This window comes from Tenrec ecaudatus, chromosome 18 (genome assembly GCF_050624435.1).
Source record: "Tenrec ecaudatus isolate mTenEca1 chromosome 18, mTenEca1.hap1, whole genome shotgun sequence".
NCBI classification, from domain to species: Eukaryota; Metazoa; Chordata; class Mammalia; order Afrosoricida; family Tenrecidae; genus Tenrec; species Tenrec ecaudatus.
The window spans coordinates 44111020-44136344 of NC_134547.1; the positions used below are offsets into that span (position 1 = coordinate 44111020).

Consider the following 25325-nt stretch of genomic DNA (forward strand, 5'->3'; position numbering starts at 1 on the left):
CACTCCCTACTCCCCCCTCCCTAATGAGCCCTTGATAATTTATAAATTATTATTTTGTCATATCTTACACTTTCTGACGTCTTGCTTCACCCTCTTTCTGTTGTCCATCCCCCATGGAGAAGGTTAGATGTAGATCCCTGTAATCGGTTCCCCGTTTCTACCCCACCCTCCTGGTATCACCACTCTCACCACTGGTCCTGAGGGGATCATTTCTCATGGATTCCCTGTGTTTCCAGTTCCTATCTGTGCCAGTGTACATCCTCTGGTCTAGCCAGATTTGTAAGGTAGAATTGGGATCATGATATTCAGGGGGATGGGGAGGGAAACATTTAGGAACTAGAGGAAAGTTGTATGTTTTATCGTTGCTATACTGCACTCTGACTGGCTCGTCTCCTCCCACTACCCTTCAGTAAGGGGATGTCCAGTTGCCTACAGATGGGCTTTGGGTGCCCATTCCGCACTCCCCCTCATTCACAATGATATGATTTTTTTTTGTTCTTTGATGCCTGATACCTGATCCCTTTGAGACCTTGTGATCACACAGGCTGGTGTGCTTCTTCCATGTGGGCTTTGTTGATTCCGAGCTAGATGGCTGCTTGTTTACCTTCAAGCCTTTAAGACCCCAGACACTATATCTTTTGATAACCAGGTACCATCAGCTTTCTTCACCACATTTGCTTATCCACCTATTTGTCTTCAGTGATTGTATTAGGGAAGTGAGCACACACTGATAAGGTTTTTGTTTTTGGTGCCTGATAACTGATCCCTTCAGCACCTCGTAATCACACAGGCTGGTGTGCTTCTTCCTTGTGGATTTTGTTGCTTGTCAAACTAGATGGTTGCTTACTTACCTTCAAGCCTTTAAGACCCAAGATGCTATATCTTTTGCTAGCTGGGCATCATCAGCTTTCTTCACCACATTGGTTATGCACCCACTTTATCTTCAGCGATTGTGTTGGGAAGGTGAGCATCATGGAATGCCAATTTAATAGAACAAAGTATTCTTGCATTGAAGGAGTACTTGAGTGGAGGCCCAATATCCATCTGCTACCTTAATACTAAATCTATAAATATATGCATATAGATCTATTTCCCCATCCTCATATATGTTTACATGTGTACATGCCTTCATTTACACCTCTATAAATGCCCTTTTCCTCCTAGCTCTTTCCTCTATTTCCCTTTACTTCGCTCTTGTCCCACTATCATGCTTAGCCTTCATTTGGGTTTCAGTAATTCCTCTTGGTTACATTACCCTTGATCACACCCTGCCAGGCCTTCTAAATCTTAATATATATTGGAACTTTTAATAGCAGCATAAAGGCAATTTTGTTTGAGGAGTTTGAACATATAGGTGAAAAAGTCATTTGTAAAGTTGCTTTATACATTTAAAAGTTCAAATTTAACATTTACATGTGAACAAAAATTGGGAATTTAAAAACAAATACCTAAATTACGAATTATGTCATCTTTTGTGAAAGAAATTAAAATGCTAAATCTTTGAAAAACTTTAGAAATGTTGTCAGGCATCTTCAGGATAGAGGAATTATTTATTAGTAATCCCTGAAGGATTCTAGCATGTTTTAAAGGACAAGGATCTCACCACCTCACACCAGCATAAATAATAAATGATAGTACAGGGTTTGGGAGTTGTTTGTTTTTTTAAAAAGAAAAGAAACGCTGGAGGGGGTGCAGTAAGATTAGAACTGATATCCACACACTGCTCATAGAGCTGTGAAACTGTACCACCACTGTGGAATGTAGTATGATGCTTCCATAAGCAACTGGAAATAGAATGTTGGATGAGCCAGAAATCGTACTGATACGTGCTTTAAGACACAGTGAACAAAGCACAAGTAGGTAGATACATGCACACCCATGTGCTTCATAGCACCATTCACAATAGCAAGAAGATAGAAACAACTTAAAATGCCTGTCAGTGGAAACAATAGATAAGTGAAGTTGAGTATATACATACAATGAAATGTTTTACATCGCTGAAGGATGATGAAACTGAAACACTTCATGATATGGATTCAGAGGACATTGTGCTGAGTAACATTTGTCCATTGCAAACAGGCAAATATTCTATGAGATGTGTAAACCCCACCTAATTCATAATAGAGTGTTTTAAAAAATACAAGGATCCCACTAGATTATGAGGCCCTGTTATTGTCAGGCAGCTATGATGATCAGAAAAGGACTTCATATGGAAGCAAAATTTGCCTGCTGTACTTCTCATTGACTAAATTTTTATCTTCAGAGGCAACCCAGAAACAATCTGTTTCTTCGTCTACATAATGCATCTTCTCATCCTGAAAACAGTTATCATCTCTTTCTTTGTAACTATTCTTTTTAATAAATTACATATAATTCACATATCATGCAACTTAATAGTTCAGTCATTTTAAGAAGAGTTATCCAATTATTACCACACTTAGTTTCAGAACATTTTCTTATTCTCATTCTTATTAGCTCCTATGCCCTAACCTCTCCTGCCATGTTCTTCCAACATCCAAACTCACTGCCATTGAATTGGTGTAGACTTATAGCAACCTTAAAGGACAAGGTAAAACTGCCCCTTTCATCTTCTAGATTATAACTCTTTACCAGGAATAGAAAGCCCCATCTCTCCATTCAAGTGGCTGGTGGTTTCAAACTACAAACCTTGTAGATCACAGCCTAACTCATAATCACTGTGCCCCCAAGGCTGCTCCTGGGTCATTATTAATCCAGTTACTGCCATTATGGATTTACCTATCATGGGTGTCATATACAGAAAATTATACCAACTAAAAACAAGAAACAAACAACAGCAAATGATAAAACAGGAAAACCTCAGTTGAAAAGAAAGCAAAAAATGTTAAAAAAAAAAAAAAAAAAACAGGCCAAAAGGAAGATCCAGTAAAGTGTTGCATTTTAACCTAGCTACAACTGCCATAACGAGCATCACAGTGCTCTCTGTCCCATGGCACTGCTAGTCACATCCCTGGCTGTGGTCAGAGAGAATTCACCTGAAGCTAATCCATGTGGCAACTATTTCTTTTAACTCTGGCAATTTGAGGGGTTTTTTAAATCATTTTATTAGAGGCTCATATAACTCTTATCACAATCTATACATACATCAATTGTATAAAGCACATTTGTACATTCATTGCCCTCATCATTCTCAAAACATTTGCTCTCCACTTAAGCCCCTGGCATCAGGTCCTCATTTTTCCCCTCCCTCCCCGCTTCTCCCTCCCTTATGAACCCTTGATAATTTATAAATTATTATTTTGTCATATCTTGACCTGTCTGACGTCTCCTTTCACCCACTTTTCTGTTGTCCGTCCCCCAGGGAGGAGGTCACATATAGACCCTTGTAATCGGTTACCCTTTCCAACCCACCCTCCTTCCACCCTCCCAGTATCACCACTTACCCCACTGGTCCTGAAGGGATCATCCGCCCTGGATTCCCTGTGGCAATTTGAGTTTTTAAAAAATATTAAACATCTATTTGGTGTTATGTGCTATGTAGGCATTTAAGAGTGCATAAATTGTTTCTTTGTCTCTTAACTTAGTATAATTATACTTTCATTTGTGTCCCTCTTACAATTTCATGTCTAGAAAATTGTCTTCAAAACTATGGGTCAGTGTGTGACTACAACATACTTTACCCCAAAATGCGAGTTTTCAATTAAAACAGATGCATAGCTTTAATGTTGCAGTATTTGATCTCATTGTTTCAGTATTTTATTTCAATTTTCTAGTAAGACTTGCTGCCGTATAATTTGAATTGATTTCTGTTCCCAATTGCTACTTTTACTACTTTTTATTTATAATTTAGTTTAACCTCTGCAGTATTAAGTTGTTTCTTGTGCACTCATTAATCATCTATGTAGTTTTCAAGTTGCTAGATTTTCTTATATGTATGCATTGCAGTTAAAAAATGAACCAGCCTCACCACACCACACACACACACACACACACACACACACACACCCTGCTGGGGGGACGAACAGCAGAAAACATGGGGGAAGGGAGACAGTGGTCAGTGTAAGATAGGAAAATAATATTATGTATAAATTTTAAGGGGTCACAAGTGTGGGCAGAAGGGAGGGAGGGGAGAAAAGGAGCTAATATCCAGGGCTCAATAGAAAGTACATGTTTAGAAAATAATTATGGCAACATATGTACAAATGTGCTTGTTAAAATTGATGTATGGATTGTTATTAGAGCTGTAAGAGCCCCCAATAAAATAATCTTTTAATTTTAAAAAATGGACCACCCTTTTATAAATAAGTTACAAGCAACCAAACTATCCTTTACGATAGTTTTGTTATTAAGGAAATCTTTTTCACCAGAAAATAGGAATGGAAGGGGAAGGTAAACTGTAGGCTCTTTGTCCAACATGAGGGATTTAATAATTTAAGTACATGTATTTACCCTGATCATTCCATTATAAAATTGATACTTCAAGGATATTTGCATTGTATGACTATTGCTATTAAAGATTATAAAATCTTCTCAAATTAATCCTCTGGTAAATAATAGTTGTTTATCTTTAGTAACATCAACATTAATTTGGTAACTATAACCAAGAAATTAAATGAAGAGAATTAATATTATATAGAGTTATTAAAGAGCCATTATATATCATTAATCCTAATTACAAATACAAAAGCTAGATCTGTTTTATTCATTGACTTTTGGTAAAACTGTTAGCAATTTTTGAGCCTTAATCCCTTTGTTTTTGAAATGAAGGTAGTACAACACAGAGGTCATAGTGTTGGATGGGTAAAATTAAAATACATAAAATCTCTAGTTGGGGCTTGGCACATAATTAAATGCTGGACATATGTTAAAATTAGTTATTTACAGATAATATATAAAATTGGATTCTGAGTAGATTTTAGTATTTACATTTCTTTATCTGAACTTAAGTATGTTTTATTTCTCTCTTGGTACACCTCCTGAATTTTACCTGTAAACACTACATAAAAATATAAAATGTGTCAAGACAGGGTGGGGGGGGCTGGTAAGGCAGAGCGTGAAGAGGAGTTGATACCAGGGATTAGTAGAAAGTAAATATATAGAAAAGAATGATAGAACATATGTACAGGTATGCTTGATTCAATTGATGAATGGATTGTAAATCATAAGTAAAATAATCTTTCAATTAGAACAAAAAATATGTGAAATACAGCTTACTTTTTAAAAGAGAATAAAAAGTCAATATTATAACTTAAAGCCAAACTCGCTGCCATTCAGTCTATTACAATTTATAGTGACCCTATCAGACTGGGTAGAACTGCCTTGTGAGTCTCTAAAACTGTAACTTTTTTTTTTTAATTTTCTTCCTTCTTATAATCATCATTATTAGCTTCTCTTTCCCCAACAGCCTTCCCTACCACTACCCTAAGAAACCAATAATCCAGTTACTGTCTGTATAGACTTACCTGCCCTGGATGTCACATACAGAAAAACACTAGTTAAGAACAAAACCCCTAACACCACCACCAAAGTAAAACATACAAAAAACTTCAATTGAAAAGAAAGCAGAAAAAAATTAAAAAGTAGAGTCAATTTAACTGGATCAACAGGGAGATCAAATGACAGGGTGCTACATTTTAAGCTCATTGCATCTGCAACAATCTACCTTCTGATGCATTCTGTATGATAGCAAGGATGTTCTCATCCCTGGTCCATGGTCAGGGGGCATTCCACAGCTTTTTAGCTTCCTAGGCCAGTAGAAACAAAGGAAGTCTTAGAAATTGTCACAGCCAAAAGGAGACATGCCAACTAAGTGTAATACATTATACTGAGTAGAATACTGGGACAGAAAAGGGACCCTAAGTAAAAATTTAAGAAAATTCAAATAAAGCATGTACTTTAATTTAAAAAATGTGCCTGTATTGGTTCATTAACTGTGACAAGTATATCATGGTGATAATTGGGAATAAACACGTAGGATCAGAAAACATGTAGGTTTCAAGATGGACTAGTCCTTATATATTTCGCATGGTGAATAATTGGTGTGAAAGAAGGTAATAAGATTGAAAACTGAGTGTGGGACAGATAGGGATCCTACAGTATCTTCACAATTTTCCAGTAAGTCTAAAACTATTCCAGACCAGAACTAAAGAAAAAAGAACACATGTGCTTGGAGATATTGTTGTGGCCTCCTTAGGAAAATACAATCTGCCACACTGTTATGACTGTAGGTAAATTATTTACCCTTTGTGGACCCTCAGTTCCCTTATCTTTAAAATGGCATTGCAGTGAAAATCGCATTAGTTAATCATGCAAACTGTCTGCCATGGAGAATGTTTTTAATAAATGCTATAAAAACATGATAATGGCACTGTATTTGTAAGTTTTTAAAATCTGCACAATAATAAAATAGCATCCATTTATTTTGACTGAGTAATAAGTTTGCTCATTTCATGGTTTGTGAGAGTTGTGGACTGCATCGAAACAGATGCAGCCTCGTCTTTGACCTCACCTTTATTATCATCCATCTTCTTAGTTAATTCCATGTGACACTGGAACGTGCATATGTGTGTGTGTTCACGATTCAAGCTGGAGATAGTTACAGAGTTCTGGAGTTGGTTAGCTGTGAATTTAAATCTAAAGTCCTAGAACAGTGGTTCTCAACCTTCCTAATGCCGTGACCCTTTAATACAATTCATGTTATGGTGACCCCCCCCCATTATTTTTGTTGCTACTTCATAACTGTAATTTTGCTGCTGTTAAGAATCAGGAAATCCCTGTGAAAGGGTCATTCAACCCCCCCAAAGGGGTTGTGACCCACAGGTTGAGAACCACTGTCCTGGAGGATTTTTAAAGGCAATTCTACATGTCTCGAGCTTTGATTTGTTAAAAAATTATCTTTTTCAACACTTGTTGCTCAATATATTTCTCTAACCCAACAAATTTGCTCCTAGTTATCTGCCTTGAAATAAGAGTTTACAGGCTGTACCTTCTTGGCAATTATTTAAAAGACAAAAACTATAACACTTTATTGGAGTAGAAAGCTTTGTCTTTCTCCAGCAGAGCAGCAAATGGTGGTTTTGAACTGCTGACGTATTTCGCAGTCTACTGTGTAACCATTTTGTTAGGGTTCCTTGTAGAGATTAAAATAGAGGACAAAACTAAAGATCCCATTCCGTAAATGGAGTACTTGAGAAAGGAGAGTAGAGACAAGCAACCTAGTGTTAAATGTTACATTTGGCCAATCACTTAATATTTCCAATACGGACTTTATCATTTTGGTGTAGCACCTAATAAGCATTCAATGTGGTTGCCTAGAACTTTGGTTAGAACAGTGTTGAATATAAGTGGTAAAAGCAGGCATCCTTGTCCCCTTCCTGCTCTTAGAGGAAAAGCTTTTCTTTTACCATTAAGTACAATGTTTTGTTAGTTACTGTGGATTTGATTCTGACTCCTGGCATCCCAGTGTATACATTGCAGGTCTGCCTTTCACGACTTTTCTGGGCTGATTTAAACCACCAATTCTTCTGTTAGTAGTTGAGTGCTTACTGTTTGCATCATCCCGATACCTCTGGTCGAAGGACGCTATGTCTGACATTGTTATCGCTACATCTAAGATAAAAACACATACTTTACAGAGCAGTCTAAATATTCCATTTTGAATTATAGCTTAAAAGGAATCAATATTTATGAAAATCACAATTTAGTAGCATATAATTTAAATAACAAAAATGGCCAAATTTAGGTATACTTTTAAGTGTACCTGCTGATATTTATGCAATACTTCTGTCATTAATTTATTTTATAAATGTTTTTTAAGTCCTTCTCTTTTTTTACTTAGCACTGGAGCAGCATTAAATAAAAAGTAAAAGAAAGGCAAAATACTGTGTATACCTGTAAGTTAATTAAAAAACTAGACATACATTAAAATTTTAAGGCAATATAGTGTAAAAACATATCATTGAAAGGGACCTATATAACAGCTTACCATATTTTTTATCACTTTATTGGGGGCTCATACAGCTCTTATCACAATCTATATTTATATCCATTATGTCAAGCACATTTGTCCATATGTTGCCATCATTTTCAAAACATTTTCTTTCTGCTTGAGCCCTTGATATCCACTCATTTTCCCCCTCCCCAGCCTCCCTCATGAACCCTTGATAATTTATCTTTTTTTGCATGTCTTATACCAACCACTGTCTCCCTTTCCCGACCTTTCTATTGTCCATCCCCCTGGGAAGGGGTTATAGGTAGATCATTGTGATCAGTTTCCTCTTTCTCTCCTCACCTTGCCCCTACCCTCCTGGTATGGCTACTCTCATTATTAGACCTGAGGGGTTTATCTGTCTTGGATTCCTTGTGTTTCCAGCTCTTATCTGTACTAGTTTACATGCTCTGGTCTAGCGGAATTCATAAGGTAGAATTGACTTCATGATAGTGGGGGGAGGAAGCATACATTAAAGAACTAGAGGAAAGTTGTATGTTTCATCAGTGCTATACTGCACCCTGAGTGGCTCGTGTCTTTATTGTGACCTTTCTGTGAGAGAATGTCCAATTGTCTACAGATAGAAATCTCCACTCGTGCTCCCCTCATCACATCCATGTTTTTTTGTTCTGGGTCTTTGATGCCTGATACCTGATCCCATCAACACCTCATGATCATACAGGCTGGTATGCTCCTTCCATATGGGCTTTGTTGCTCCTCAGCTAAATTGCCGCTTATTGATTTTCAAACCTTTAAGATCCCAGCCGCTATATCTTTTGATAGCTGGGCACCATCGGCTCTCTTCACCACATTTGCTTATGCACCTGTTTGTCTTCAGCAATTGTGTTGGTAGGGTGAGCAGCACAGAATGCCAGGTTATTAGAACAAAGTGTTCCTGCATTGAGGGAGTACTTTAGTAGAGGCCCAATGTCCATCTGCTACCTTAATATTTAACATATAAATGTATGTACATATTTCCCTAACATTATATATAAATATATTAACATATATGCATGCCTGTATTTAGACCGCTATAAATGTCCTTTTGCCTCCAGTTCTTTCCTTTATTTCTTTGTACTTTCTCCTTCTTCCACTGTCATGTTCGGGCTTGTTTCTGGTTTCCATAATTCCTCTTGGCTGCATTGCCCTTGATCAAGCTCCACCACACATCCTGCACCCTCTTCAGCATCGCTTGTAGATCACTTGTTGTTCCCTTGTTCCTGGGTTGCTTGACATCCCCCTTCCTTCCCCGGCCTCCCCCTCTCCCATGCTCCCTCCCCGCCCCCCAGCCATTGGTTCCATTGTTTTCTCCTCCAGATTGTTAATCCACTTTTCTTATGTAGATAGACATGCAGAGACAATAATAAGCACAAAAACAAGACAAAGCAAAAAAGAAAACAAACAAAACTACAACAAAAGAAAAGCCTATAAATATTTCCATATCTGTTTGTTGACCTTTAGGAGTGTTTTCCAGTCGAGGTCTGATGGGGTACCATGCCCTGGCCCCAATGTCTATTTTTGGTATTCCCCAGGGTCTTCATTGCTTTGTTCCCCTTGCTATTCTGTTGCATGCCCTTAGTGTTTTGCCCCGGTGTGGTGGAGTCAGATCTTGCACAATTCCCACAATGTGTCTCCAGGGTTTTCCCCTGTAGTGTTATGGGTCAGTGAAGGACATCATGTCTTGTGATGGGGCCGTCCCTATGGTCCTCTGTGCAATGGCTGCTCCGAGGCGGGATTTCATTCTTGGGGCTTGGTGGGTTCGGATGTGTTCCATTCTTGTTCCTTCCCTCTTCACTTGCTCCTGATCAGAAGCACCCTTCTCCCTGAGCTACAGCTTTAGTGCTGTCCTCTGAAGTACATTCTTCTAGGGGATGGGGAGTCCACGTAGTTGGGATTGGGGCCAGGCCCTCAAACCTCTCTGTTGGTTCGCTGCATCATGCTGGTATCTTGCATTCACGTCTTGGCACACCGGATTGAAGTCTGGTCCCTCTCTCCCTCTCCTATGGAGATATAAGCAATAGCCTCCTCTTGGGTAGGTTAATGCCCTGTTCCCCCACTACCCATGTCTTTTTTTTACTTTCTTTTCCCCTCCTTTTAAGTTAGTCATGTTTTTTAATGGGTGTCTGTGTTTATTCTCACATTTACTTGATTTGTGATATGTAAAATAAGAACTAGCATTTCCATTTAATTAGAAAAAGAATTATTTTTTAATGACTAGATTTTTATCAATATTTTGCATCTTTACTTTAGGTACTTCCATTCAATCAGCCGTTGGTGCCAATGGAGCCATACTAGACAACCAACCAATAGTCAAAAAAAGACGGGGACGGAGGAAGAATGTAGAAGGTGTCGACATCCTCTTTTTTAATAGGAACAAACCACCTAATCATGTAAGTAAAGCAGTTGTTTAAAACTACACATTCTTGAGTTGAAAAATCATTCCAAGTAAATATACAGACTACTGTTTTGTGGATTTTAAAAAGAAGAAGAAAATCAGAAGTATACTACGTAGTTTAAATAGTACATCAGTAGGCTCTAGCACTGGCCCACATTTAGGGAAATTTTTTATTTTAAAAATTTAACAAAAACTCTCTTTTTTCCCCTCTTCAAAAATAATTGCTTCATTGTGATTACAATCAGAATGATAAAGCACATAAATAAAGTTTTCCTATGCTATTTTTTCTACAGGTTTCTATAGGCATAACAGCCTCACCAATTTCTACAGGGATAAACCCAGCTCTTTCTTACACTCAAACTCAAGGAATACCTGACATGGAAAGTCCAGTTCCAGTTATTAACCTTAAAGATGGAACAAGACTTGCAGGTGATGATGCACCGAAGAGAAAGGATTTGGAGAAATGGCTTAAGGAGCACCCAGGTTATGTGGAAGATTTAGGAGCTTTTATTCCTGTAGGTGATGTCTTTAAAATATTGATGTATTTTGTGTGATTTGTCAAACCTGTAATGATGAATCATAAATTCTCATATACTTATGCTAAATATTTCTTCTGCCTATGTTTAGAATAATTACAGGAAAATATAACAACCATCTTCCTCATGAAGCAATACAGCATCACTTTCCAATTTTCCATGCAACAATTTTTTAATAATAAGTCACCCCTGATAATATATAGAACTGTGTTAAGTTCTAACTGCAAATTCAGCATTCTAAACCACCAGCCATTCTGAGAGACTTTTTACTCCCATAAAGAATTACAGTCTCAGAAACCCAGGCCAATTCTATCTGTCCTGTGGGGTAGCTATGAGTTGGAATCGACTGGACAACATGTCAGGTTCTCGTAATCCAAAGGTTAAGCACTCAAGTGCTAACCAAAAGTTACACAGTTTGAATTCTGCAGCTCCACAGGCTAAAAATGTGGCTCTCTGCTGGCATACAGATTAGAGCCTTGGAAACCCTCTGGGGGAGTTCTACTTTGCTGTAGGTTGCTTTGAGTCAAAATCGACTCAACACAATTTTGTTACTATTATTTACTTTTCTGGATTCTTTTTAAATTTGTACTTTATGTTAGTTTCACTGAATGTTACAAAGGAATAAAACATCTATCCTTTTCCTCGTGGCTTTTTTTTTTTAATAATGATCATATTGTCATTGTTCGGTGCCATTGAGTTATTGCAACTCACAATAACCCTGTGTACAACAGAATGAAACACTGCTCAGTCCTGCACCATCCTCACAATTGTTCTTATGTGTGAGTCCATCGTTGCAGCCAATTTCTCAATCAGTCTTGTCAAAGGTCTTCCTCTTTGCCATTTCATTGCTGCCCCTCTCCTTTACCAAGCGCGATGTTCTTTTCCAGGACCTGGTCTCGTCTCCTGACGACATGGCCAAAGTACATGAAACAAAGTCTTATCATACTTGTTTCTAAAGGACATTTTGGCTATACTTTTTCCAAGACAGATTTATTTGTTATTTTGGCTGTTCATGGTACTTTCAGTAATCTTTACTACCACCATAATCTCCATAATTCAAATGTATTGATTCTTCTTCAGTTTTCCATATTCAAAGTGATTAAAAATACCATGTCTTGATTCCGGTGCACCTTAGTCCTCAAAGTAATATCCTTGATTTTCAACACTTTAAAGAGGTCTTGTGCATCACATTTACCCAATGCAGTATGTTGCGTAGATCTTTCCTGCTGCTTCCATGAACATTGATTTCGGATCCAAGCAAGACAAAATCCTTGCCAACTTCAATTGTTTCTTCATTTATCATGATGTTTCCTACTCATCTAGCTGTTTAGGATTTGGATTTTTTTTTTTCAATATTGAGTTGCTTTCCATACTGAAGTGTGCAATCCTCGATCTTCCTCAGCAGGTATTTCCAAGTCCTCCTCACTTTAGCAAGCAAAGTTGTGTCTTCTATATAGGGCAGGTTGTTACGCCTTTATTCAATCCTGATGCTATATTCTTCTTCATATAAGCCAACTTCTCTGATGATTTGCTCAGCGTACAGATTGAGTAAGTATGGTAAGAGAGAATACAACCCTGAAGCACATTTTTCCTGATTGTTCAGTTTGCAAAACTGCCTCTTGATCCATGTACAGTTTCCACTTGAGCAAAATTAAGTGTTCTGGAATTCCCATTCTTCTCAAGGTTTCTTCTCATGGTTTGTTATGATCCACACATTTGAATGCCTTGGCATGGTCAGTAAAACACAAGAAAACATCTTTCTGGTATTCTCTACTTGCAGCCAAGATCCATCTGAAATCAGCAATGCTGTTCCTTAGACTGCATCCTCTTCTGAATCCAGCTTGAATTTTGGGCTGCTACAACCTTTGTTGGATGATCTTCAGCAAAATGTTACTTGCATGTGACATCAGTGATATTGTTGTATAATTAATGAATTCTCTCAGGTCACCTTTCTTTGGAATGGGTATCTTTGTGGATCTCTTCGTGTCAGTTGGTCACATAGCTGTCTTCCAAATTTCCTGATATAAACAATTGAGTGCTTCATCAGCTTGTTGAACCATTTTAGCTGATAATCCATCATTTTCTGGAATCTTGGTTTTGGCTTATGCCTTTAAGTACAGCTTGGACTTCTCCCGTATTGTTGGTACTTGATCATATGGAATCTTTTGAAATGATGAATGTCAACTAGTTCTTTTAGGTACAGTAACTCTGTGTATTCTCCCATCATCTTTTGATGCTTCCTGAATCATTCAATATTTTGCCCATTGAATCTTCTAATATTTGAACTATAGGCTTGAATTTTTTTCAGTTCTTTCAGTTTAAGATATGCTGAGCATGTTTTTGATTGATTGTGTCACTGTGGTTGACCTTAGTGAATATTTATTTAGGCTTAACTATGTATTTGACATTATACTTAGCAGTTTGTTATGTAATTTAACACAAGAGTTCTATGAAGATAACAGTGTTTTAATTTTTAGATTAAGCAATTGAAATACATTTAAGTAATGAGGATCACTAGTTTCATTGTGTAATTTCTGTTATTTAACTGTAGTTTAACATGTGTGCAAAATAAAATTCACTTATTCAATGTTTTATTGAGTGAATACTGTGTGTTAGTTACAATTTTAAAATATTGGGAAGATAACAGTGAATGTGATAAAGTGCATGCCCTCATTCATGTCTGAATGACTCTGATTGTCTCACTGCAGGAGTCTTTATTTTTTGTTAACTTTTATACACATTCATTTTCTTTGCAAATAAGGCTTTCCAATAAAATGTTATTATTTAGATTTTAGTATTCGAATTATAAACTATAGCTTATAAGATGTGTCTTCCAAAGCATGATGGAATCCTTTGTTTTAGAAATTTACATTAGTACCTTCTGACCTTCCAAGTGTCATACTAGGAATTCCATGAACCAGTTCATGTCTTTGCTTCCTTCTCTTCTTCCTAAGCCCATTAAATGTGTATTGTTTGCCAAGGAATAGGTACTGTGCTCAAATCATCTCTTGGCTGCAGTTTTAGTGAAAGCAAGAGAGAATAGAAAATTTTAGGAATTTATCTATTTTAGGGCCCTTATTATTTTCATTAACATAAGATGTGCTATCATCCCCAATGATTATTATTTAAAAGGAGAGCTATTAAACATCTTCTTCAGTTTGAAATATGTTACTTCATTTAATTTTATAAAATGTGTATTTAAAAGCAACATTTCTTGTAAAAAATTATCAAGTGTACTTTTCATTCATGATCTATTGTGGCTTCTCTATAGCTAAATAATTATAAGATTGTATAGTAATACAATAACAGGTATGTTTTAAGTGCCATGGGAAGAGATAAAATAAGTAAATTTACAGTAGGAAAGGATAGAAAATAGATCTGGCATTTGACTGGGAGTTGAAAGAAGTTGGCATTGATCACATTGACACAAGAGATGAAGTGTATTCTAGACATTGTAGACCAGTATGACTAGGGATAGGCATATTCATAAAACAGTGTCTAGTCTATGAGCCAAAGTCCACTCAACAGCCTGATGAACTGCTTTCAAAAAAATCGCACATTAAAACTGTATGGTTTTCTGCACCTATAGGATCACCATGATTCAGAATAAGCTTAAAAGCAACTGACTACAATGTAGTCTTACATGCTAGTATGGGGGTGAATGGGAATGAGGAGAATAATAGTAACTAGATAGAAAAAAACTGACTTAGATCATAGCTGTGTTGGTATTAGTATGCCATGTTTAACAATTTTAACATTAGTCGCCTGGAATGCTTTGATTGGTTTGAAATAACTATAAACGTGAAGTCTTGCTCTATTGACAGTTGTAGAAGTATGCATTATAATGTGAGAGAAAGAATGTTTATTTTGTCATATAAATTCTTAATCTGGCTCTGCCACTTACTACCTGTCTGACCTTATGCAAGATAACCTTTCTGAGCATTGGTTTTGCCTTTGTTAATTAGAATATACCCTTTTAGTATTATTGTGAAGCTTACATGAGATGATAAATTAAAGTCTCTTAACACAACTAGCAACTTATAAATTGTACTAGAGAACAGGGAAAATCAGCTAAGCTTAAGAAACAGATTAATATACAATTTAGAAGAAACTGCCCCTTTAAATATTACTCTTCAGAAATACCAAGTATCACCCACCAGCAATATTGTGGTCTTTGAGGTATTTAAAGAGATTACTAACAAAGTTCTCATTTCAGGGGACAGTCAAAGCACATTACTTTCATATAGAACCATCACAGTAGTCATATAACATTGAATATGTTTTTAAATGTACAACTTGAAGAATAGATTTATGTAATATATTTTAATGTATTTTTATGTGTAACTTAATGGTAGATGCTTTAATATTATGTAGGATTAGCTTACTTTAGTTAGTTTATATTTTCATTAGTTTTACCTAGATAAAAGTTTTGCTTATATAGGGTTTTTTAGATAAAAATTTTTAAACTATTTGTATATTTCAGAGAATGCAGCTTCATGAAGGGAGGCCAAAACAAAAAAGGCATCGTTGCAGAAACCCCAATAAATTGGATATTAACAGTCTCACTGGAGAAGAGCGTGTTCAACTGATAAACAGAAGAAATGCTAGAAAGGTATTTAAATATTTGCTGCTAATTTTATATTGATTCAATTTTGTAAATCTCTACAAACTAACAATGTAGTTTTTTCTAGCTGATATTGTAATGAGTTAAGCCAAGTAGATTTGTGGGGAAAGACTTGGACTATAATTTCAGGTAGTCTGAACTTAAATCACACATTTTTGTGAAACTGTTACATGAAATAAGTATGTCACTTAACATACCTATGCCTGAGCCATTTTAATTATGGTTGTGCATGTCACAAAGGCGCTACATTCAAAGCAGTAGCTCTAAACAATGAGCATGTTGGACTTCTAGAGAAATGTAGCAATATCTGAAGATATTTGGGGGGTTATAATTTTGGGATTTGCTATTTTTATCCAGTGTGTAGGACCCAGTGATGCTAGAAAGCACACTAAAATGAATAAAGTAGCCCCTAAAACATAGTCCATAATGTTGCTAGTGCCAAAATTAAGAAGCACTTACCTAAGGACATACCATTCACATCTCAGCCATCAAACGTCATGATTAGTTTTCTATGAGATGACAGTAAAGTCCTGTTTTCCTTCTAAATAATTGTGACCCTCTTAAAGAAAAGAATACCTTTGAATTTGCACAGAAGCACTTATCTTCCTTTATTAATTGATAAGTGGTATAAAAAAGAGATTTCTCAAAAAGTGCTGGTGTGGGGCTTCATGTGGCTCCTCCAGCTCCAGAGCTCTGGCTCGATCAGCATACCTCCCTATGGTTTATCAACAGAAAAAGTTTCACAAGCAGAGAGTATGTCTGGACTCCAGTGAGCTATTATTTCTGTCATGCCTCCAAATAAGGTCATCAAGCTGTGACCAGATTGACAGACTAGACTCCACCCCTTCATCAAGTTAACAGTAGCTTATGTAACAGCCACAGCCTCCTACTTTACTTTTATGTTTTTAATAGTCATTTGTTTAGCCTAGATTTCCTTCTCTTTCATATAAAATTGCTACTTAATTTTTCCATTTCTTTGAAATGATGTCGTAGGATTTGGATCGGATTTGCATTGAATTTATAAAGTAATTTTATTAATAGTGACATTTTTTCAATAGTCTCTCTATCCAGCAACATGCTAATTTGTGTTTCACATTTATGGCTTTAGTTATGTTGAGACTGTTTCCTTCTCTACTTATTTTGTTGAGCATTGTTACAAGAATAAATGTTGAATTATATCAAATGTATTTTCTGCTTTGATTAATATAATCTCATGGTTCTTCTTATTTTGTTTCTGTGATGAATTATATCGTGTTTGGGTTTTTTTAATATTAAGCCATCCTTGATATTTGGTATGAATCCAACTTGATCATGATGTATAATTTTTTAAATTTAATATATCTTTTTTGTTGCTTTAATTCTGTTGGCTAGTATTTTTTTTAAGATCTTGGTATCTATATTCATTAGAGATATTAGTCAGTAATTTTCAATTCTGGTGATGTCTTTGCCTGGTTTAGATGTCCAAGTTATAGTTGCTTCATTTAAATGAGTTTGGTAGTATAGTGTCCATTTGTATATTGTGGAATAGGCTACATAAAATTAGTATTAAGTTTTCTCTAAAGGATAGAATTCCCTAGTGAAACCATGTGTATCTGGACTTTTTTATGTTTAGAATTTTTTTATGACTAGCTGTATTTCTTCTCAGGTTATAAGCTTGTTAAGATTTTCTGCATCATTCTGTGGTAATTTAGATAAATAATGCATTTCTAGAAATTTATCCATTTATTGTAGATTTTTTAATTTGTTGGAATATAATTTTTCATAATACTGTATGATTCATTTTTAATCTCATCTAGTTCTGTTGTAATATCATCTGTTATATATCTTATTCATAGGATTTTTTTTCTCACTTTCCTTTAATATGTTTTCCATTGGTTTATCAGTTTTGTTAATCTTTTCAAAGAACCAACTTCTTATCTTACTGATTTTTTTCTATAGTTTTTGTTAAATTTTCTGATTCATTTATTTCTGCCTGAATCTTTACTATTTCTTTTCTTCTGCTGCATTTTCTCTAATTATTGTGGTTGGTGTGTCAAGGTTTTCTTTTAATTCCTTCTGCTTTATAAATGGCCCTCTGAATACGACTTTTGCCATGTCCCCAAAATTTTCGTGTTATATTTTTTTCCTCATTTGTTTCAAGAAATCTTTTGATTGTGTTCTTTGTTTTCAATTACCCAGTGTTTCTTGAATAAAGTTCTGTTCAGTTTCCATGTATTTAGTTTTTTAGAGTTGATCATTCTGTGATTGATTTCTAATTTTATAGCCTTTTCATCTGAAAAGATGGCTTTTATTACCTCAATTTTTTTTAATTTATCGATGCTTGCTTTATTACCTAAAATATGATGTATTCTAGAATAGTTTCTGTGGGTATTGATTGTGCTGTTTAATATTTTGTATCTTTGTTGATTTTTTTCTAGTTAATCTTTAGTTGAAAGTGATGTGTTGAAGTTTCCTAGTATTAGTGTATTATGATCTATTTATCCATAAGAACCTGTTTAATGTGTTTTAATGGTCTTTTATTTGGTATGTATATATTAATCATAGTTATGGTTTCTTATCCAATTAAAACTTTCATAATCACATAGTAACCTTTTTATCTCATGTCATTAACTTTGATATCTATTTTTCTGAAATTAATATTGTTGATCCAGTTTTCTTTTGACTGCTGTTAGCTGGAAACAATTTTCCATCATTTGATATCCTCTTTTATCTCTAAGGTGCATTTCTTGTAAGCAGTATATTAATAGCTCATGTTATTTTAATCCATGCTGTTAGTCTTTGTCTTTTAACGGGTGAATTCAGTCAGTTTACTATCAGTATTATTATTGATAAGTAGGGTTTTATTTATGTCATTTTGTTATATGTGTTTTTATGGTGTTACTGGTTTGAGTTTTCATGATGATTTTTCATATTTTATTCCTATTGTTTGTTGGTTGTCTCCTTACAACTCTCTTTGCTGTTTTGTTTTTATCCTTTTTTTCGCTTGCTTTTCATCTTGCTTGTTTTATTGACATTTTTATTTTGTGTTTGTAGGTTGTTTTTAGTGAATGGATCTGTATCTTCTCCATTCTAGTATCATCTGCTCAATCCCTCTGCTCACTATTTATTTATTTGTTTATTTTTATCATCAAAGCAGAATGATTTTAATTTACTTAGTACCGTTTCACTCTGAATATTGCTTCAATGGAATGTTTTCTCCATATTATCTTTTCTAATATTTTTAGGTTGCTCTCTCTTATTGTTATAGATTTTAGGTCCATAGAATTCTTTTTCATATATTTTTAAGATGATTCTGATTTTATAAATTCCTTTAGTTTGTCCTTGTCTGAACATGTTTTTGTTTCTCTCTCATATTTGGGGATAATTTTTCTAGATATAGGTTGGCATTATAGGTTGGAGTTTGCCTGGACATAGGATCTTGGTTGGCGATTTTTTTTCTTTAAATATTTTGAACATATCATTCCATTGCTTTCTTGCCTGAATGGTTTCACTGGAAAAATCTGAACTTATCTTGATCCCTTGGCATTTGTATGTAATATTTATTTTTCCCTGCAGCTCTAAGGATTGTTTCTTTCTCATGAATATTAGAACGCTTGATTATTATGTGTCAAGATGATTTCCTTTTAGCATCTATTCTGTTTGGGGTTATATATATAGACTTCCTGCATTTTTTTCAGTCATGTTATTTCTGTGGTTCTGTTTTACTCTCTATAAATATCCTTACTTTAGGATAAATATACATAAGCATCAGAAACGATATAAGAACAAAATAAAAACATTAATAATACAATAGAAATTATAAAAAGGTAACAAAGTATTGAGCTGAGGAGAAATATATATGATTTATTCAACAGATTTAAATAGGCAGAAGAAATAATCCAAGAACTGGAATATAAGTTCACTGAAAAAAATGAATCTGAGAAGCCAAAAGAATAAAGAAAACTGAGCAAGCCTAAGAGTCCTTTTTATTTCTGTAGATTGATAGTAGTAGTCCTGTTTTCATTTTAAAAATTTTTTTCTTTTCTTTTTCATGGTCTAGCTAAAAGTTTAGAAATTCTTTCCAGAAAACAAAGTTGACTTATTTTATTTTATTTTTCTATTGTAACTTATCTTTATGGTATTTATTATTTTTGAATTTTTGCTCTTTGAACTGAGTTTACTCTTTTTTCTTTCTTTTTTTAAAAAAAATTCTTAAGGATTATGAGAATCCTGTAAATATTGTGCCAAGAAGTTAGGTAGTCTAAATGAAATGAGAAAATGTCTAGAAACACACAAATTACCTAAATTAACATAAGGAAAAATAGTCTGTTGGAGACTTAGGACCGTTAAAGAGATTTGATTTGATCAGTAAAATCCTCCCAACAACAAAGAAACTCCAGGATGAAATGACCTTACCAGGTGAATTCTACTAAGCATTTACGAAAGAATTAACACATTTTTAAATTCTCCCAAAAATTAAAGAGGAAATATACTTCTTAACTTATTCTATGAGGTCCAAGCCAGGTAAAGACATTACAAGAACAGAAATTTACAGCAATGATTTCCATTATCAAACCAGTATGCTGTCCAGTGGTATTTTAAAATCATTATACACCGTACCCCGTGGCATTCATTGCACGAGTGCAACTTAAGAAAATCAATCTGTGTAATACACCACATTGATAGAATGAATGTAAGAAAGTGGGGGGAGGGATAATTATTACCTCTACTTGTTTAGAAAAAGAATATATAACACAATCCGAGGGCCTTTTCATGTTAAAGACATTCAATAAAGTAAGAATTGAAGGTAACTTCATTAACAGGATAAAAGGCTTTATGGAAAAAATCCCACATGTAAACCCACATTTAACAAGAAGGACTAAAAGCTTTCCCTTTAAATCCAGAACAAGGCAAAGATGTTGGTTTTCACCATTGCTGTTCAACATTGCTACCGGAATTTCCAGCTTGACTATTTAGGCAAGAAAAAGAAATTAAATTAAATTAAAAATGAAAAGGCAAGATTATCTTTATTCACAGATATACATACTTCTATATATGTTGTTGTTAGGGCCATTGAGTCAGTTCCAACCCCTAATCACCCTGTGTTCAACAGAATATGGCCTTGCATCGTCCTCACCACTGTTATGTTTGAACCCATTATTGCAACCACTGTCTCCATCCACCCCGTCAAGGGTCTTCCTCTTTTTCACTGCCCCTCTACTTTACCAAGCATGATGTCCCTCCTGATAGCATGTCCAAAGCCCACAAGATGAAGCATTGCTTTCCTTACTTCCCAGGACCATTCTGGCAGTACTTTTTCAAAAGACAATTTTGTTTATTCTTTTGTCAGTTCTTTCAAAATTTTTGGCCAACAGCAAAGTTTGGTCTTCCTCATTCAATGTCTATATTATTAATACATATTTAGAAAATATTATTCTGCATATAGAAAATCCAAAGAGTCCAAAAAAGAACAACTAGCGCTAATAATTCAGCAAAATTGTATAGTAGAAGGTCAACACTTAAAAATCACTTGTATTTTCATACACCAACAGTGAACAACCTGAAAAGTAAATTAAGAAAGCAATTTATTTAAATAACATCTAAAAAATTACCAAAGAATGAATTTAATCGAGGAGGTGTAATACTTCTACACTCAAAATGCAATATTGCTGAAATAAATTCAGTGAAAAGACATCTTGTTAGAAGACTTGATATTGTTAAGATGGACGTACTCTCCAAAATGATCTACAAGTTCAAACAATTTGCATAAAATTCCCACAAACTTTTTCAAAGTGGAAAGGCTTATCCTCAAATTCATAAGGAATTTCAAGGGGCCCCCAAATAGCCAGCATAGTCTTAAAAAATAAAACAAAATGGGAAGACTCACGCTTCTCATTTTCAACATGTATAACCAACCCAGTAGTCAGAACAGTCTGGTGCTGGATAAAGACCAACGGAATAGGACTGACAGACTGGCCTGTAAGAAACCCATGCAAACAAAAAAAATGCATGCATTTATGGCTAATTGTTTTTTTGTAAGGTTGCTAAGTCCATACAATGGACGAAGAATAGTCTTTTCAAAATATAGTGCTGGAAAAAAAATTTTTAATATATATAGTGCTGGTTGTACATCAGTGCTAATTGAAGCATTATTTACTTTGCCCAGAAAGGAATCAGCCCAAGTATCCTTCAATAGACAAATGGATTACCCGCCTCATTTTCCCCAATGACTTTATCATGAGTTTATTTATTTATTTAAATTTCAATAAATCATTTTATTGGTGGCTCTTATAACAACTTGTACATCAGTTGTATCAAGCACATTTGTATATAGGTTGACATCAACATTTCCAACACATTTTCATTTTACTTGAGCCCTTGGTATCAGTTCCACTTTTTAACCACCCTCCCACCCTCATGAACCCTTGATAATTTATAAATTATTTTTATTATCATATTTTACACCATCTACTGTCTCCCTTCTCCCATGTTTCTGTTGTTTGTCCCGGGGTGCGGGAGGGTTATTGTATGTTTACCATTGCGATTGGTTCTCCCTTGCTTCCTCTTTTTCCCCCACCTTCCCTCTACCCTCATAGTATCACTACTCTCTTTATGGGTCCTGAGGGGTTTATCTGTCCTGGATTCTGTGTCAAAGAGCGCTTATCTGTACCAGTGTACACGCTCTGGTCTAGCCAGATTTGTAAACTAGAACTGGGGTCATGATAGTAGCGGGGAGGAAGCATTAAAGAACTAGAGGAATATTGTATGTTTCATCGGTGTCATACTGCATGCACCCTGGCTGGCTCATCCTTCCTTGTGACCCTTCTGTGAGGAGATGTCCACCTGTGTACGGATGGACTTTGGGTCTCCATTCTTACCCCCTCTTGTTCACATTGAAATGGTTGTTTGTTTGGATCGCCTGATACCTGATCCCATAAACACCTCATGATCACATGGGTTGGTGTGCTGCCTCCATGTGGGCTTTTTTGCTTCCCTGATACATGGCTGCTTGTTTAACTTCAAGCCTTTAAGACCCCAGATGCTATATCTTGTAATAGCCGGGTACCATCTGCTTTCTTCACCACATTAGCTCATGCACCCATTTTGATTTCAGCAATAGGGTCGGAAAGGTGAGCATCACAGAGTGCCAGGTTATTAGAACAAAGTGTGCTTGCGTTGAGGAAGGACTTGAGGCCCAACATCTGTCTGCTATCTTAATACTTAACCTATAAATATGTACACAGACCCATATCCCTATCATTATATATTAATATATTTACATATGTATGGGCCTATGTTTATATTTCTACAAATGTCTTTTGCCTCCTAGTTTTTTCCTCCATTTTCTTTTACTTTTCTTCTGTCCCACAATCATATTTAACCTTTATTTGACTCTCTGTACTTCCTTTTGGTTTCTTTGCACTTGATCAACCCCCACCAGACATTCTATGCCCTCGTCACCATTGATTTTAGATCTCTTGTTCTCTTATCCTTGAGTTTGTTGGCTCCCCCCTCCTTTTCCCCCCACCACCACCTCTCCCCTGTCCCCCAAGAATATCAGTCGCATTGTTTTCTCCTTGGGATTGTTTGTCCTATCTTAGATAGATTTGGGGGGGGGGGAGAAAATATCTATGAATAGATCCAGGTTCGTCTGCTGACCCGTGTGAATGTTTTCAGGTATGATTGCCCGTCCCCTCTCCCCAACCCCTGCCGAGTCCAAGTCTATTTTCAGAATTCCTCAGGGACTCTTGCTTTGCTCCCCTTAATCCTATGTTGCATTCCCTTTGTGTTAAAGCCCTGCGTGGGGTGGCGGGGGGCGGGGGACGAGGGCAGACTGAACACAATTCTTGCACTGTGTCTCTGGTGCTTATCCCCCTCCCCACCACCCAGGGGTGGGTCAGTAAGGGGACATTGTGTCTTGTGATGAGGCAAACTTTATGGTCCTCTCTGCATTGGCTGCTCCGAGCAGGAATGTCATCCTTGAAGCTTGGTGGACCAGGGTAATGTTTCTGTTCTCTCTCTCACACTCACACACACACAGTACCCTCCCATGGTAGATTATTGCCCTATTCCCCCCAAGGCCTTCGTCTCCCCCTACCCTTTTTTCTCCTTCTTTATGTTGGTAAGCTGTATGCATCATTGGGTTTGGTCTGTCCCCTGTCTGTGTGTCCATCCATCAACCTGTAAATTATGTGTTAAATAGTTTTGCTTCTGTTCCCACTGTGTTTATTGGACCTTCCTCAGTGGATCATCTTGTACTTGTCCTTTTGTGCTTGGCTACCTTCACGTAGCACAATTTCCTCCAACTCTCTCAATAAGACAGTGTGCTTCATGTGTTCATCACAGTTTTTTAGGGATGCATAGTACTCCATTGTGTGTATGTGCCAGTTTCCTAATCCATTTGTCTGTCGATGGAAATGTAGGTTGTTTCCAGATCTTAATGGTTGTGAATTGTGCTGCAGTAAACACTGGAGTTCAGATGACTGGTCACGGTCTATTTCTTACTTCTTCTGGGTATATGCCCAAGATGGGGATTGCTGAGCTGTAAGGTAGCTCAATTTCCTTTTCCTTTAGATATTGCCAGCTTGCTTTCCACAGCAGTGGGTGAGAGTTCCTATCTCACCACAGCCCTCCAACACCTGTCATTCTTTAATTTTTGTGAGCCGGGCTAGCCTCAGGGGTGTTAGGTGGTATCTCCTAGTTGTTTTAATTTACATTTCTCTGATAGCTAATGGTCGTAAACATTTTCTCTTATGTTTATTGGCCATTGGGTTTCCTCCCTAGTGATGCTTCTGTTCAGATTACTTGCCCACTTCCTCAGAGGCCTCGCTGTTTTTTTCTTGTTGCAGGCTATTAAGGTATTATATATTTTAGTAATAAGCTCTTTGTCTGATGTGTCATTGCTAAAGATCTTCTGCCAGTCTGTGGGTTATCATGTTGCTCGCTTGGTGAATTCTTTTGATGCACACAGGTATTTTATCCATAGTATATCCCATTTGTCAATTTCAGCTTCTTCTGTGTGTACGTCCTTATCTATGCCAGTTAGCCTGTGTATTCCCTGTTCCAAGGTTCTCAGGTTTGTCCCTGTTCCTTCATTGATGGCCCTAATAGTCTGGGGTTTTACTTCAAGGTCTGTGATCCACCTTGAGTTCGTTCTTGTGCATGGAATGAGGTAAGTATCTTGCTCTATTTTTCTGCATGTAGCTATCCATGTTTTCCAGCACCACTGGCTGATGAGGGTACCTGCTTCCCATGGTTGGTTTGGGGCCCTGATCAGAGATCAGTTTTCAATTTGCTGCTGGTTTTATTTCTGGATTTTCTGTTCTTTTCCATTGGTCTGAGTATCTGTCATTATTCCAGTACCATGCTGTTTTGACCACTATGGCAATATAGTATGTTTTTAAGTCGGGTAAAACAAGCCTTTCCACTTTGTCTTTTTTTTTTAAGGCATTCTCTGCTAATCCTGGGGTTCTTCCTTCTCCAAATGAAGTTGGTAGTTAGTTTTTCTATTTCTTTTAAGAGAGTTGTTGGTATAACATTAAAGTTATATAGTACCTTGGGTAGAATTGACATCTTTACTATATTGAGTCATCCAATGTATGAGCATGGGATATTCTTCCATTTGTGAAGGTCGCTTTTGGTTTACACACTTGTAATAGGGTTCTGTAGTTTTCCTCATATAAATCTTTTCTTTGTGTTTTTGGTTTGGGTTAGGTATATCCCTAGGTATTGCTATTTGTTCTTGGCTATTGTGAAGGGCACTGCATTCTTGATCTCTTCTTCCATGGTCTTGTCTGATGTATATAGCAATATAGGAGACATCTG

General features: G+C 36.1%; 1 protein-coding gene across 11 annotated transcripts in view; it reads left to right on the forward strand.

Moving 5' to 3' along the window:
* CHD9 (chromodomain helicase DNA binding protein 9) overlaps positions 1 to 25325 on the forward strand; it is a 261384-nt gene that overhangs the window by 228094 nt on the left and 7965 nt on the right. For all 11 annotated transcript variants that reach the window (XM_075536429.1, XM_075536433.1, XM_075536432.1 and 8 more), the window contains 3 exons: positions 10217 to 10356; positions 10655 to 10876; positions 15381 to 15509. In XM_075536429.1, coding sequence (XP_075392544.1) covers positions 10217 to 10356; positions 10655 to 10876; positions 15381 to 15509 — 491 coding nt within the window. The remainder of the gene's footprint in view (positions 1 to 10216; positions 10357 to 10654; positions 10877 to 15380; positions 15510 to 25325) is intronic.